General features: G+C 39.8%; 1 protein-coding gene across 4 annotated transcripts in view; it reads left to right on the top strand.

Annotated features, from left to right (window-relative positions):
* Positions 1-11,839, top strand: part of HEN1 (double-stranded RNA binding protein-related / DsRBD protein-like protein) — a 49,767-nt gene extending 37,928 nt beyond the window's left edge. For 3 of the 4 annotated variants that reach the window (XM_090013750.1, XM_090013749.1, XM_090013751.1), the window contains exons 6-10: positions 7,373-8,337; positions 8,457-8,608; positions 8,717-8,833; positions 10,322-10,459; positions 11,156-11,839. In XM_090013750.1, coding sequence (XP_089869876.1) covers positions 7,373-8,337; positions 8,457-8,608; positions 8,717-8,833; positions 10,322-10,459; positions 11,156-11,602 — 1,819 coding nt within the window. In that variant the 3' untranslated portion in view covers positions 11,603-11,839. Of the gene's footprint in view, positions 1-7,372; positions 8,338-8,456; positions 8,609-8,716; positions 8,840-10,321; positions 10,460-11,155 lie in introns of those variants that run through there. The other variant, XM_090013752.1, reaches the window with a different exon arrangement.
* The last annotated feature ends 3,703 nt before the right edge of the window (positions 11,840-15,542 follow it).

Genomic DNA, 15,542 nt, shown 5'->3' with positions numbered 1-15,542 from the left:
GGATTTTGAGTCAAGTTTGTCATAGTTGTCAAGTGTCCAAGAGTCATGTACTTCCATTTGTTTTTAACAATAAAAGAGCTTCTAGACCTTTTGAGATTATTCACTCTAATGTATGGGGTCCAACTCTTAAATGTTCATCTTCTAAAAGTCGTTTCTATGTGATCTTTATTGATAACTTTTCCTGATAGACCAGGATATATTTTATTTCTTGAAACATAAAGATATGGTTTTTGGCATGTTAAAAACTTTTTATGCTATGGTTCAAAATCAATTCTCTTTGTCCATCTTGAATTTCTAGTGTGTGTTAAAATGTACCCATCAATTGTTGTAATTAGACATATTTTATACATATAAAAGATGATACATATACATATATGGTATATATGTATATGTATCCTCCTATTTATATATATAAAATATATATTTTCCTTTTGTTTAGCTGTAGGGGTATTTTAGTCTTTTCCTCTGTTTTACGCACATTCACTTTATGAATGTGATTGTAATTTATTTTATTTTTCTTTTATTTTTTTATTTCTTTTTTCTCAAGTACCAAAAGGTACCTTGGGGGGCCCACTCAAATAGACGTTGGGCCCCTTCCAACGGTCACATTTGTGACCGTTGGAGGGGCTCCAACGTCTATGAGTGGAGCCCCTCCAAGGCTCATTTTTGTTGTTATAAATAGGGGCTCTCCCCTTTGTATTTCTTACTTCAAGAGGGAGCTTATGCTCCATTGTAATGGGTTTTTTACCCCTTCTCCATTATTCTTCAATGATATGCAACTTATGACTTTATGTCATATTTTTCCCTTTTTATGGGTTTTATGTGTTAGCACATTATGTGCTTATGTTGTTTCCCTTTAATGGGTATATTTGCACTCCACGTGCATAAGTATGGGTTCATTATTGAACCCAATGTATTCCAAGTCACTTTCTAACAGTGTGATGGTGGGGTGAATACTCCTCTAATGATTTTATTGAATATCTTAAGATGTATGGGATCAATCAAAGAGTATCTTATCCTCGAACACCCCAACAGAATGACCTTGTTGAGCGAAAACACTGACATATTGTTGAGAGTGCTTTAGCGATGATAAATGAATGATGCATTCTTACTTATTTATGGATAGAATCATAGTTCACATTATAAATGTGCTGTCAATGAAAATAATTCAAGACAGATCTCCATATTATGAACTTTTTGGTAGGCAACCCAACTATGGATTCTTGAAGGCTTATGGCTACGTTTGTTATGTGCATATTGATGCAACCTTAAGGAATAAATTTGATAAAAGGGCACATACCTGCAAATTCGTTGGTTATGCTGATAAATATAAGGGATATCGATGCTATGATATTCAAACTAAATGCGTTCGCATATCATATCAAGGAATGTAGTTTTTTATGAAAGAAATTTTGACAACAAAGGGGATGATTACGCAAAAGTGCAAGCAACTGAATATTATTGGCCTTGGTTGAGTGTTGAACTATTTCCAGCAAAAAGTGATGAATCACCCCAAGAAAGCATTGATAGTGATTTATGTGGAACTGCGTTAATGATGATCAAAATAACCAGTTGAAGGGAAGATTCAAAGGGAAAGTGTACAACCGTAGAAATTTGTGCAATGATACCTCTGAACCCATGCAAGTAGAGGCTGAATCAGAAACACATCCATTGCAACATAATATAACCAGCATTGAAGGCAGCTATATGCAATTAGATGTGAGGAGATCCAACCGAATCAGACATCCAGTAGAGAGATGGGTCAGTTATGAAAATCTTAGTATAGATCATCAATTATTCTTGACTGTTGTCTCGAAGCACGAAGAGCCCAAAACATATCATATTGCATCAAAATTGAATAGGTGGATAAAAGCTATGAATGAGGAGATAAAGGGGCTATATGAGTGCCAAACATGGGACATCGTTCCAAGAACTGTTGATAAAAATATTGTGTGATCGAAGTGGGTTTATAAGATTAAATATAAACTCGATGAAAGTATAGAAATGTACAAAGTCAAGTTGGTGGCAAAAGGCTTCACACATGAATACGAGCTGGACTATGATGAAACCTTTAGTCCTATGGTGAAAATGGGGACCATACACATTATTTTATCTCTTGTTGTTGAATATGGCTAGACGTTAAGCCAACTTGATGTTAAAAATGCATTTTTACATGGGGACTTGAAGGAGGAAGTCTATATGAAGCAAGCTCAGGGATATAGTGAAAAAGAGAATGTCAAAAAGAGAGGCATTTAGAATATGAAGATGACTCATCATCATCTCAAGCCACCGAACAATGCAATAAACAAAGAAAATCATTGAGCTGAAGTTTGACAATGAAGATGACTTTTATTATATGTTTATGAACTCTAGCTTGTATGTCTTTTCTCTTGGCATGACATTTTGTAACTAAAAAATATAACTTTAACTTTTGTAATGAGTTCTGAAAACTTTTTAGCTTTTAAATGTATCATTAGTTTGTCTTAACCAATTGTATTTGTGGTGATTAGATGAGTGGATGCACAACCAAATGCATGGTTGTTTAATGTGTAAGAACATATTTATGTTTAGTTAATCTTATTACATAAATAAATTGTGTTAATTGTATTATATGATTTTTTTTTATTTTTTTAGATTTTTAAAGAATTTTTAGTGAAATTTTTATTTTTTTTATGATATGCTACCCTACGATACATATCTTACTTTGGGTCTAACCGATACGGGTTACGATACAATACTTACAACCTTGAGTACTTTCCTTTTAGCGATGTGATTTAAAATGAATGAACATTCAATTAAACCCGTGGTTTCACATGATCTTGTTCTGTTAGTGAATGTCCATTATCCTGTTCTCAATGCATTTAATTGTGTCCCTTTTTAGGTTTGCATGATCTTTCTCTGTTAGTGAATGTTCATTATCCTGTTCTCGATGGCATTTAATTGTCCCTTTTTAGGTTGTAGCTACATGATGCAGCGAGGAGGATCGACTTTCACGCTCTTGATGATGGCTGACGAGGCACGACCCTTGTGGTCGTGCGATGTGCAGAAAATAAGAAAAAGGCCCACCGAAAACGATGAGGCTTATATTTTTATTTTAATGAAAACTTCAATGAACAATAAAAAGAATGTAAACGACAAGGACAAGCAATAAAAAGGAATGAAGAAGAAAAGAAAAAAACGGCTTGAAGAAAACAATTCAGAAAAAATAAAAGGCTGCTGCTATCCTTCTCTCTTCTCTATCTTGCATGCAACCCTAGGAGGGTCTTTTAAAGGCTTCAACTGGATCCGGGTCTCGGGTCCGGTCCTGGACCCGAAACAACTCCTGAGTGCTGTTGGATCAAGGGCGTCCCGGCCTGTACTCTCTGTGCTCGTCTGGAGTAGGTACGCAGAGGGACCTCTTCTTCGCGTCTTGGTACGGGAATCTAGATCAGATCTGCTGCATGGGTCCGATCTTCAACCCCCTCGCGCAGACCCGGTTCTCTGCCTGGGTTACTCAGTGTAGACTAGACCCAGTCCTGCTCTGCATCATTCTCCCCTAGTTGGGAAGAAGTCGGCTCTGAGGACTTGTCTCCACAGTAAGCATTTAAATCAGACACATTAAATATAGGAGAAAAGTGCCAATTTTCGGGCAGCTCAAGGAGGTAAGACCGATAAAATAGGCCCGCGAGCCGGGGAAACCCGGTCTCCTTGGTGGGAAGAACTATCTTATGACCCTTAAAGATAAATGTATATGTGTTCCTACGACGATCATGGATGGTCTTATTGTCAAACTGCCAGTGACGTCCTAAAAGGATGTGACACACACTCATAGGAGCCACATCGCACCACACTTCATCGTGGTAATACTCCCCCATGGAGAACCGAACTAGACAACGCAGGGTGATAGGTACCTCGTTCCCTTACTTGAACCATGCCATCTTATAAGGTTGAGACAGTTTTTTCGTTTTTAGGTTCAGGGAGGACACAACATTCTCGGACACCATATTCTCGCATGCCCCGGTATCAATGATAACATCACACACGCGCCCCTCACAGTTGCCTCGGGTTCTAAAAATATTATTCCGCAACCATTTTGTCGGGGCTGACTCTCGGGATGTGGTCAAAACATGACAGATGGTTAACAAATTTTCACTGTTGCCGTCGAACTCTACGACTTTCATCTCGTCATCCCCCTCAACAAGCGACTCACCCTCGCTCTCACTATCGGACGCTGACTCAATAATGCCCTCTGCGAGATCAGTGTTCTTGCTCACAGTAGGGCACTTGGACGTAACATGACCTAACTCTTGACACCTAAAACAACGAATTGTAGACTCACTGGGCTTACCTTTGGATCTGGTGTGGTATGCGGGTTCGGACTGATCGGGCTTGCTAGGGTCGACTCTAGGGGTGGATTTTGAGTCTTCTTTCTCAGGAGAGCTCGCTCCCCTGGTTGGGAAACTCGACTTGGGTTGACTGGACTGATCACTACAGGATGTCCTATGTTCCTGCCTCCTTTTCAAATTTTCCTCTACATTCATGGCATAACTGTTTGCCTGATCTAATGACTCGACTGTGCTACAACTGAAGTCGTCAGAAATAGCAGGACGAAGACCAGAAATATACCTCGTGACCTGCTGGCGGGCGGTCTCTTCGATCTGCACTCGTAGGGAAAGACGATGGAACTCAACAGTGTACTCCACCACAGTACTGGTGCCACCACAGTACTGGTACCTTGACGCAGGGTCAGGTACTCCTTGTAGGCCCTCTCAGCATGATCTGCCGACACGAACTTAAACTGCATCAACTGCTGCATCTCCTCCCAAGTCAATACGCGCTCTAGTCCCTGCCGCTCCCTCGAACTCTACAGCTCAACCCACCATGTCTGCGCTAGGCCTCTCAACCGAGTAGAGGCTAGGGAGACACGACGGTGCTCAACGATATCGTGGTAGTTAAAGAAGAACTGGACGCCATAAGACCAGTCGAAGAACTGCTCCGCATCGAACCGACCTACGAACTCTGGAAGCTCCAACTTCACCCCGTACGTGGAGGGGCGCTCTGGTGCTTTTTGCTGACGGGCCTCCACCATGCCTGCGGGATACTCGTTCCAAAAAGTATCATCATCCCACACTGCTTCATCATCGTGGTTCTGCTCGCCTGGCTATTGGTGCTGATGTACTCTGATGACGTGTGGTCGGCGCTCAGGTCACGCCGATCCCTGCTGAATCTGTCTCGGTCTGGCTTGCTAGTGGGCAGAAGCCATCTGTGGCAGACGTTGTGGCACCGGTATGACAGGAGGTCCTGCGATAGGTCGAAGGACTGGTCGGGTCTCGGGCTCTAGGTGGGTAGGAATGGGATAATATTGGTTTGGGTTATGGGTCGGGCTAGGATAGTGGTGTTGGGTCGGATACAGTATTGGGTTTTGGATCGGGGACGTGTTAATGGGTTGGTTCTGGTTTGGGAATTGGGTCTGGTTGGTATAATATTGTGTTGATTCGCCTGATTGGATGTGGATCAGGTCTATTCCTAAACTACTCGTCGGACCCAGATTTGGGTAGGTTGGATCGGGGATCGAGTTTTGGGGATAAAAGGCTTGGTTTGAACTCGACCCACGATCCATATGATTATGGGCTTGGTTGTGACCCAACTCAAATTCAAACTGGAGCTCCGTTCGGGTCTGATATGGGCTTGGGTCGACTGAGGATCTGAATTGGGGATCAAAATTAATAGGTTGGATCTGGTTCAGGGCGACCCGCGAACCAGACCCAACTGGGTAGGTTTGGTAAATGAGTTCAAGTCTCGGACCCGCTCCCTGGGACCCAAAGGATGCTCCCTGGGACCCGGGTCGGGGCCCCGATATCACAAGCTTGAGTCCGGACCCACCCATTGGGTACCACCACTCCCTGCACGTGGATGGCCTGCAACAGTGCCCCCACACGCATGCCTAGGACAGTGGACCGACCCGGTCCCTGATCGGGTATACGTGGCTGGGCCAGCAGCCGGGCCCAGCATCACGCTGGGACCTGGCGAGCCAAACCCAGGCTGCGACACTGGTGCTGGGGCACGAGGCCAGGCCTGCGCACCCCAGCTAACGCTGGGCGGCACGGCCAAGGCCCCGTGCTTGGTCTGGTAGGCACCGAGAGTCTGGTTAGCAACCATGACTGAGTCTGTCGTTAGGGAAAGTACCAAATTCGGGGCGGCGGTGCTACCACGAGGAATCGGCTGGCCGACTTCGGTTGCGGTGGCAACTATTTGATTTTCTGCACCATCACCCACTCCCGATTCCGTTTTTAGCATGGAGGCCGCACACACTTCTCCGGACGACTCGATGGCCCCAAGCCGTTCTTTGATTCCGTCCACGCGTCTCGACAAATCGTCGACCTCTTTGCTGACGCGTTGTAGATTTTTCTGAATCGTAGTCACCATGTCAAGCACTCGCAGCACCGGATCTTCAATGCCCGGTTCTTCACGCTCCTTGCCACGTGCCGGATCGGTCCTCGCTTCATGAGACATCACGTTGTCGAAGGAGGACGCCTGGGCTCTGCTTTGATGCAGCGAGGAGGAAAGGCTTCTGCGTTCTTGACGTCGGCTGATGAAGGCACGACCCTCAAGGTCGTGCGTTGTGCAAAAAGAATAAGAATGCCCACCGTAAACGATGGGGCTTGATTTTTATTTCAATATAAAATTCAATGAACAATGGAACAAATGTAAATGAAAAGAAACAAACAATGAAAAGGAATAAAGAAGAAAAGGGGAAAATGGCTGGAAGAAAACAATTCAGAAAAAATAAAAGGTTGCTGCTATTCTTCTCTCTTCTCTATCTTGCATGCAACCCTAGGAGGGTCTTTTAAAGGCTTCAGCTGGATCCGGGTCTCGGGTCCGGTCCCGGACCCGAAACAACTCCTGAGTGCTGCTGGATCTGGGGCGTCCCGGCCTGTACTCTCTATGCTCGTCTGGAGTAGGTACGCAGAGGGACCTCTTCTTTGCGTCTTGGTACGGGAATCTGGATCGGATCTGTTGCATGGGTCCGATCTTCAACCCCCTCGCGCAGACCCGGTTCCCTGCCTGGGTTACTCGGTGTAGACTGGACCCAGTCCTGCTCTGCATCACTACATCTGTCTACTTGATTGGAACATTCCTTTCTTCTTTGTTGCATTTACCCTTATTTATGGCATGAAAACTAAATGTGTAAATTTTTATCTAGTTGGATAAATCAGCTAAAATCAAATGGACTGATCCTAGATTCCACTCTTTTCAACCTGTGGTGTTTTCTTTTTATGGTTAAGAAATACTGGCAGTGACTTTCATTGCAAATAGTTATTTTTCCTCTTATGAACTTTTCTATCTGGTTTGTTTTGTTTAGATTACATGACATATTAATAGTTGTCTCCAGGATGCTTCTTAGTAGACTTCCTGATGGCAATTACAAGATATCGAGAGATGCAATGCTCATAGCGGAGTTGCCTGTGAATTTTACAACACGTTCAAACTGGAGGGGCTCATTGCCAAGAGACCTGCTCTGCATGTTCTGTCATCAGCACCATTTGTCTGAACCTGTGTTCTCGATAAGTTCTTCGGAACCACCATCAGAGGCATTAGGAGCACATCAAAAGCTGAAGTCAGAAAATCCAGTTGAGGTAGATGAGTTGAAAAGTAGGGGGCTAGGTGGTGAAAAGAATGGGGAATCTGGTGGTGATGGCATAACCAAATCTCTGTATAGATGTTTGGTAAGAGTGTTGTCAAAGGAAGAGCATGTCATAATAGAATGCTCTCCTGAGAATCTTTACAGAAGCAAGAATGATGCTGTTCAGAATGCTGCCCTGAGGGTTTTGGGTTGGTTGAACAGGTGCTTTAAACAAATTGATTTGCCAATAGAGAAGTTGGTTGGTCTTGAAGACGCACATGGAGTTAGTGTTTCACTTTCAAATTTTTCAAAACAATTCTCAAAACAAATTGCATTGTATGGGTCTCTTCATCATATTCAGCAGAAAAATTCTCCTAGAAATCGAAGGCCATTAGATTTGTTTTTTGGGATTGACCAACCAAGCTTAGTGCAGGAGAATGGAAAGACCCATTTTAACATTGAAGGTCCTGATTCTGGTGTCTGTGCATCTAGTGGATCTTTAGCATGCATAAGCTATGCTGTTTTTTGGGTGAATGGTCATCAGAAAAAATGTCTGGACAGCAAAGAGCAATTTGAGTTTGAAATAGGGACCGGTGCTGTGATTTGCCATCTTGAAGAGTGTGTAAGTCAGATGTCTGTTAACCAAGTTGCTAATTTCAGTACAGTGCTTCCTTCTGAGGAGTTGATACTAGCTTCTGCTGGTGAAAGTGCAGCAGCACTTTCATCTTGTCCTTGTAAGTTCCATAATTCCTATGCTTAGTTATATTTGTTTCTTAAATTTTATAATTTGGTCTTGGTTTGCTCTGTGTCTGGACTTTGGAAGCTGCTGATGAACATTCTGTTACTCTTGTAGATGACGGATTCCTGGAATACCACATAAAGCTGTTGCAAATCACGGAGCCGGTGGAGGATAGGATGGAGGAGGCTTTCTTTAATCCCCCTTTATCAAAACAAAGGCTGGAGTATGCTTTAAGACACATCAGAGAGTCACAGGCTACTACCTTGGTATTATTTAAATACCTTAATTTTTCTTGATGTGATGACTTCCTTTGTCTTAAGAATTTTGCATCTCATTCACAGTGTTAATTAGGGTTCTCACTTTATGTTTTTCAGGTTGACTTTGGATGTGGGTCAGGCAGCTTGCTGGATGCTTTATTTCAGCATGACACAACATTGGAAAAAATTGCAGGTGTTGACATTTCACAGAAGAGTCTCAGCCGTGCTGCAAAGGTTTGAATTGTGTTTTCTTTTTCTTTGTTTCTAACTTCACTCTATCTTGTTTCTTTATTTTGATACTTTCCCTTCTGTTTTTTCTGCTATGTTGCTTCCAAAAAGTTTGTATTCTATAAGACTATAACTTAGGGCCTGCCAACATCAGAATATCAGTGTACAGGTAATCTTTGCTTGAAATTATCCTTCACTGGTGCTTGCTTGCTTGTTGGTTGCATCCTTCAGGGCCCTCATGTTGTTCCTCATTGCAGACCTGGAAGTTCTTTTTCACCTTCCATCAGCCTTTAACTTGCTATTGTTATCCCGTATTGTGTCACAATTGGACTGCTTGTTACCTACAATTCATCATCAAATCCACGACTGGATATCTAAGGATGCACAGATGACATGCAGTTTAGCTTTAGATAAGATGAATAACAAACTAGAAATGTGCTGGTGCTCTGCACCAAACTAGAAGTGGAAACGTATATAAGGTTTTAGAAGTAGAAAGGTATATAAGGTTTTCACCTAGAGTGTGTGTAAGTGGAAAGGTATATCAGGTTTTCACCTAGAGGTTATGTGGCACTCAGAGAGAGAGAGAGAGAGAGAGAGAGAGAGAGAGAGAGAGAGAGAGAGAGAGAGATTCCTATTTTCACATGATTGTTTGTGCGAACCCCCTATTTTTATGGTTGTTTGTCTGAATCAATTATTTATGGTGCTTTCTATGTAGTAGAGATTTAACGAGCAAGGCTGACCCCATATAACTGGGACATATAGTGATGAACCATAGTTAGTAGTATATTACTGGATAAGTTCATGGGCAGGTCCATTGCATCCACATTTTGAAGGAGAGCGCCTGAGTTTCCCATTATGAACTAAGACTTGAATGAGTGATGTATAGTTTGAATATTTAGGAGCAAGTACCAAGGGTAAAAAAATTCATAGACTTGTTTCAACATGTAGATCCCAAAGTGGTTACACCTTGGTGAAGATATTAATACTATGGAAAACAGGCTACAAGACTTGTTTGGAGCTTTTGCAAAACTATATTTTGAGAAAACCTGACACATGCAAAGAGATGACACAAAACCTATTGCCTTACGTGCATTTCAAAGAAGTCCAACCACCATGATCAGGCCAGCCCAAAAGTTCCAAACCTAAGGAGAACAGAACCAATGATTGATGTTACACATGCATGCATCCACATATGCATCCTATCTATGAACTTTTCCTATTTAAAAAAGATCATGTAAAACAAGTTGGGGAAAATGAGAACAGGTTCACAGCTTTTTCCCTTGTGATCAGTTAGAGACAATCATAAATCATACAAAGCACAGTCCAGGAAAGTACTTTCTTTATATTTCTCTCTCTCGTTTTATACTGGTATTCAGTTTTCTTGTGTTTTTTATGCTGTCTGTGACATCCTTATGTTCCATCCATTCTTTGACAGTAAGGCACTGAGGTATTCCTCTATTTTCTCTAATTTGTTGGCCATCTTTGGTTTTGCAGACACTTTATTCAAATCTGAGCAGGAATGCTGATTTGATGATGCAAAGTGCAAACATCAAGGCTGCGGTGCTTTATGAAGGTTCAATCACACAATTTGATCATCGGCTATATGGATTTGACATTGGAACTTGTTTGGAGGTATGTCTTTTTTCCATAGGTTTTGCTGCCCAAACTTAGACAGTTTATCGCTACAGATTCTTCTTAGTAGCAGAAAATTAATAAAATTCAAGGGTTTCAAGCAAGATTGCTAGAAAGTAATACCGGAAATGGGAATCACTATGGGAAATGGAAGCTGAAAAAAGGTCTTTTAGGATCATGTGAAGGAGCAGCAGGAAATATAAAGGGAAATGAATCTGGAAGTGAAATGGGAAATGAACCAGGAAGCAAATCGGGAAACTTTTGAGAAACATAGATAGTTTATTTTATGATGAATTATCAGTTACAACAATTTGTTCACAAGATTTATTTGTTAACCAAAATTTATGTGGATGTATTGATTACATTCACATGATTTTATGACTGTACAATCAAACGAGTTATCCATTCTTCATGCTTTACACATACAAATACATATTGAGAATACTTTTGGAATAAAAACATTAAAATTAATAATTAAAATATGTTTAAATTTTATATAATGATTAATAAAATGTTTTATGATAGAAAACATAACAGTTGGGGTTAAGTGAACTTGCTATCTAAACAACAAAAAGAACCATCAATTGATAGCAATGCACCATGGATCTTAGCCATATTTTCAAACCATGGTTTTGGGTGTGCAGAACCCATGTTTTCCTCGGCAACTTTGGGGTTAACTTTCAGATTCCTTGTCAGGTTATTGAGCATATGGAGGAGGATCAAGCATGTGTTTTCGGGAACCTTGTGTTGAGTTCTTTCTGGCCACGGATCCTTATAGTTTCAACGCCCAACCATGAATATAACTCCATTCTGCAGAGGAATGCTACAGAAATGAAACCTGCTTCTACAGTCGAAGGTCTGGAAGAGAAAACACAAGCACAGCCTTGTAGGTTCCGCAACCATGATCACAAGTTCGAATGGACCAGAGAACAGTTCAACCAATGGGCAATGGATCTTGCATCAAGGCACAATTACAGCGTCGAAATCAGTGGGGTGGGTGGGTCAGCTGACATTGAACCGGGCTTTGCTTCTCAAATTGCAGTTTTCCGAAGAAATGAATCAGATGGGGCACCAAAGGGATCTTCTAATGAAGATTCATCTCACATTTATGAAGTGAAATGGGAATGGGGCTCCATGTGTTGATGTCTGGCTCTTCATTTTTGGTGGTCTAGTGTCTCGTTTCTCTTTGTTGAGCAAGTTTTGTTAATACAGTATCAAGAAATATTTACTGCATTTGCCTATCATAGAAGAATGTATGACATCTGAGAGCTTATTCAGCATTCCGAGGGTAATTGTATAATTCAAGTTTAATTTGTTTTATGATTGTAAATTTAAGCAGGTTTAGTTAACCGTGGGCATTGGAGAAATTGCCATCTCTAATTGTTGTTGAAGATCCAGGATTGTCTCCTTTCTTTTGTATCTTTGCTGAAAGGGGCGTCGTCAATATTTTGAAAATAGCATTGATATTTTAGAGGGTGATATCATACTGGAAAAAAAACTTTTTAAAAATATTATCTGTTCTGAAAATTTAGCCAATATTAATGCCTACTTTTATATTATTTATATATGTTCTGAAAATTTAGCCAATATTAATGCCTACTTTTATATTATTTATATATTTTCATTTTTGATCTATATATATTTTCCATTTTTGTATGTACTGGTAGTTTCCCGAAATTTCCTGAGAAAAATTCATTTTTTCAAAATTTTGCGAGATCGTGTCCTCGTGTGCATGAGAGCGAGAGATGTCAGCGGGTAGTATTCGATTGGGAAAAGATAAAACCGAATTGGATCTGACCTAATCGGATTTGGACTTGGATGGAAAAAGATAAAATTGAATCCCGATCTGACTAGTCTAAAACCTGATATTTACACTTAATTGGATTCGGGTTTTAATCAGATCCAGATTTCAACACAATTAATACTGAATCTGACTAATTAGATTTGGGATGGATATTGGGTTACATCTGACCCGTTGACATCTGTTGCGTCTGGTAACGTCTTTCTACATTCATTTAGTTAAATAGGTCAGATTTAGTTTTAGGGTTGGCTGCATGTGATAATGAAAAGGAATTCTTGAGTCTTCTATGGTGATTTTCAATATCACCTGATCCAAGATTTGGATTGAATAAATTTAATAAGAATTCTTGAGTTTTAGTTAATCAAGGTTTTGATGCAATATGTACCGTTGATTTTTTTATTAGGCTAAAAACACATCTAAACATAAAAAATGCTTAAACTAATACATGTTTTTCTATTAAATAAAGCACAGATATTACATCTATGGGTTTAAATTAAACAAAAGACACATAAAATTATGTTTTATAAGGGTATGAGAGACAAATGGTATGAAAGATGCACATCACTAATACATGAAAAATGGTTGGACCTATTCGGGTCTAGAACCAGATCCAGATTACTATACCAAATGTTTTAATGAAACCAAGCCCGAGTCCAAGTGGAAGCACTAGATAATAAGCTTAGGGGATGTAAAGGGGTCGGGCTCGAATTGTATCTACAACTAGTGAATACGGCCTTATTGGATGAGGAGCCGTATGAGAAAAAGGTACTATTGAATTCAAATCCCATTAGCTGATCTGATATATTTTTATACCCATTCGGGTTGGACAATCGGTTAGATTTGGATTTGGATTGGTGTCAGACTCAGTTTTGGATATAAATCTGTATGCTGAATCCATATCTGGTTACTGATGTGCTTTATTAAATTGCGACTGATCGAATTCGGATTCCGTCGGATACCGGATATATGATATAATTATTGGATAAGGCTTGATGATGGTGATAACTCAAGCAGATGTTTGACATCAAATCCCATTGCTTTCAGGATGTACACCATTGCTTTCACTGGTCAGTCCCTGTAAGGCATGGGATTGGTGGACTACCTGGGCTTTACTTGGTCGGCAGGCCATTAAGTGACCCGTATCCTTAGGAAGGTTCCTCATCAAAAAAGAAAAAAGAAAAAAGAAAAAAGAAAAAAGAAAAAAAATGAAATCTTGGGGTCAGATCAGGACCAGATTTATATGAATTGACAATGTTGGAATTCCTAGGGATCACTCTTTGGTTGTCAATAGAACTACAGTACCACAAGGAGAGGAATTTCAAAAGTATGAGTCTGGATGATAATAACAAATATCGGCAATATTTTGAAAACAATGTGATTTTATAACGATATTTTCAAAGGCAGATGCATTTCCCAAAAAACGCAAAATTTTTCAAAATATCACCAGTTTTGAGAATATTATATTTTCCCGGATATTAACATGATAAAAAAACTTTTTTAGAACATTTAAATTGTATTTTCATTATATATATATGTTATATTTTTATATAATTTGTATATACTCACATTCCCTTGTGATTTTCCTAAAAAATAAAAAAATGCATTTATCATGAGATTTTCCTCACTAAATTTTTTATGAGAACCATATTTGTGAATATGGTCTGGGCCCAATAACCTAGTAGCCAGTTACCAGTTATCTGCATCAAAAGACCTTTCGAAACTTGATTAGCAAAATGGAGAGATCTAGCTTGGGGAGTTTTTACACTGAAAATGGGAAAATTTCCAAATACATTAATGTCAAATGTAAAATCACAACCAGCGGGGGGCTCCGCATGGTTGGTAGGAACTATCAGTGCACGTCTCCTTGTTGGGACGTTGCAGGTTCAAACCCCAGTGGTACCTTGAATAATAGCTGGTGGGGGTCAGCCTAACCCCAGCTAGACTTTAAAAAAAAATGTAAAATCACAATTAGGATAGAGTACCAGTTTGAGAAAAGAAAGGGAGTTTGTACATCTCACCTTGGAATATGACAACGGGTAAGTTGGAATTTGAGCATGAAAATGACGAGGGATTAGTTTCTTCCAGAAACTAGACAGCTCTACAACATAAATCAAACACAGAGGTTGACGTTTGAAGTTATTTGACTTTTCTCTCGTAATGACTACAGTTTCAAAGATTGATTTTGGAAAAGATTCATCAAAAAAGCTTTTTTTTTCTTTATTTGGCAATTTTCAAAAATACCTGACCATTTGGCTCTTCAAACAATCTTAAAGGTTAATGGGAAACATGTTCACTGGTAAAGTTTTCACTATTTCAAGTCCATTGAAAGTTTAGCGCTTTAAGTTGGATGTTTAAAATATTTTTCTCCTTTTCAATGATACTTTGGTACCTTAAAGAAAATCTTCAGCAGAAAACTAGACTTTCCAGACCATTTTTTCTAAAATGTGAGTAGGAAACCAAAAGGCAAACATTAAACATCATCACTATATGAGATTATGGGCTAATTTGGTTCTTCTGTTCTTTTTCTTCGTTTAAATTAAGAAAATGTATTTCCCATGGGTTAGTGCAAAGACCTGACAGGAAACACACACACACATATATATATATATATATATATATATATATATATATATATATATATATAGAGAGAGAGAGAGAGAGAGAGAGAGAGAGAGAGAGAGAGAGAGAGAGATGTATGTATTTGTTTCGAGCATAATTTACAATTACAGAACCCTTTTCTCTTTCTTGTTGCTTCACTAGAATGCCTCACCAGAATACTCCATCTAAACAAAATTGGTTGTCTAAAAGGTGGTGATCAGTAAAATCAAACTAGACCATTCACAATCTGTCAATTGGCACGATCTGATTCAGAGAAGGCATAGATCACCTGTAAGGAATAATGTTATGGTTGGCTAGAAAAAATGCACTTCTCAGCAAGAGAGAGAGAGAGAGTAAATTCGTTTCTGTGAAGCCAGCAGAAGAACCTGCTGGCAGTTTCCAAGAATGTTCAAATCAAAATTATCATAAGTACGAAACACCAGAAAGGACCAGCTGCTGCTCAAGAGCCTATAGGAATTTAAGCCATTAATTTAATGAACTGCTGAATTAAATAAGCCTGAATTTCTGTTATATTATTTTATATCCATTAGTGTCATGGATATGAGTCAATATGCAAATGTTTCAGTAAGTTGAACTTTTTGGTTTTTGGATTCTACAAGCCAAGATCAGCAAGATTGATGCTGTCAATGGATTAGCCTTTTTTTGGTCACCAAACTGGAGTAT

This window comes from Nuphar pumila, chromosome 7 (genome assembly GCF_984573655.1).
Source record: "Nuphar pumila chromosome 7, dmNupPumi1.hap1.1, whole genome shotgun sequence".
In the NCBI taxonomy this organism is placed as follows: Eukaryota; Viridiplantae; Streptophyta; class Magnoliopsida; order Nymphaeales; family Nymphaeaceae; genus Nuphar; species Nuphar pumila.
Note: the sequence above shows the minus strand (reverse complement) of the source record. Positions and strands in the feature narration are given on the sequence as shown.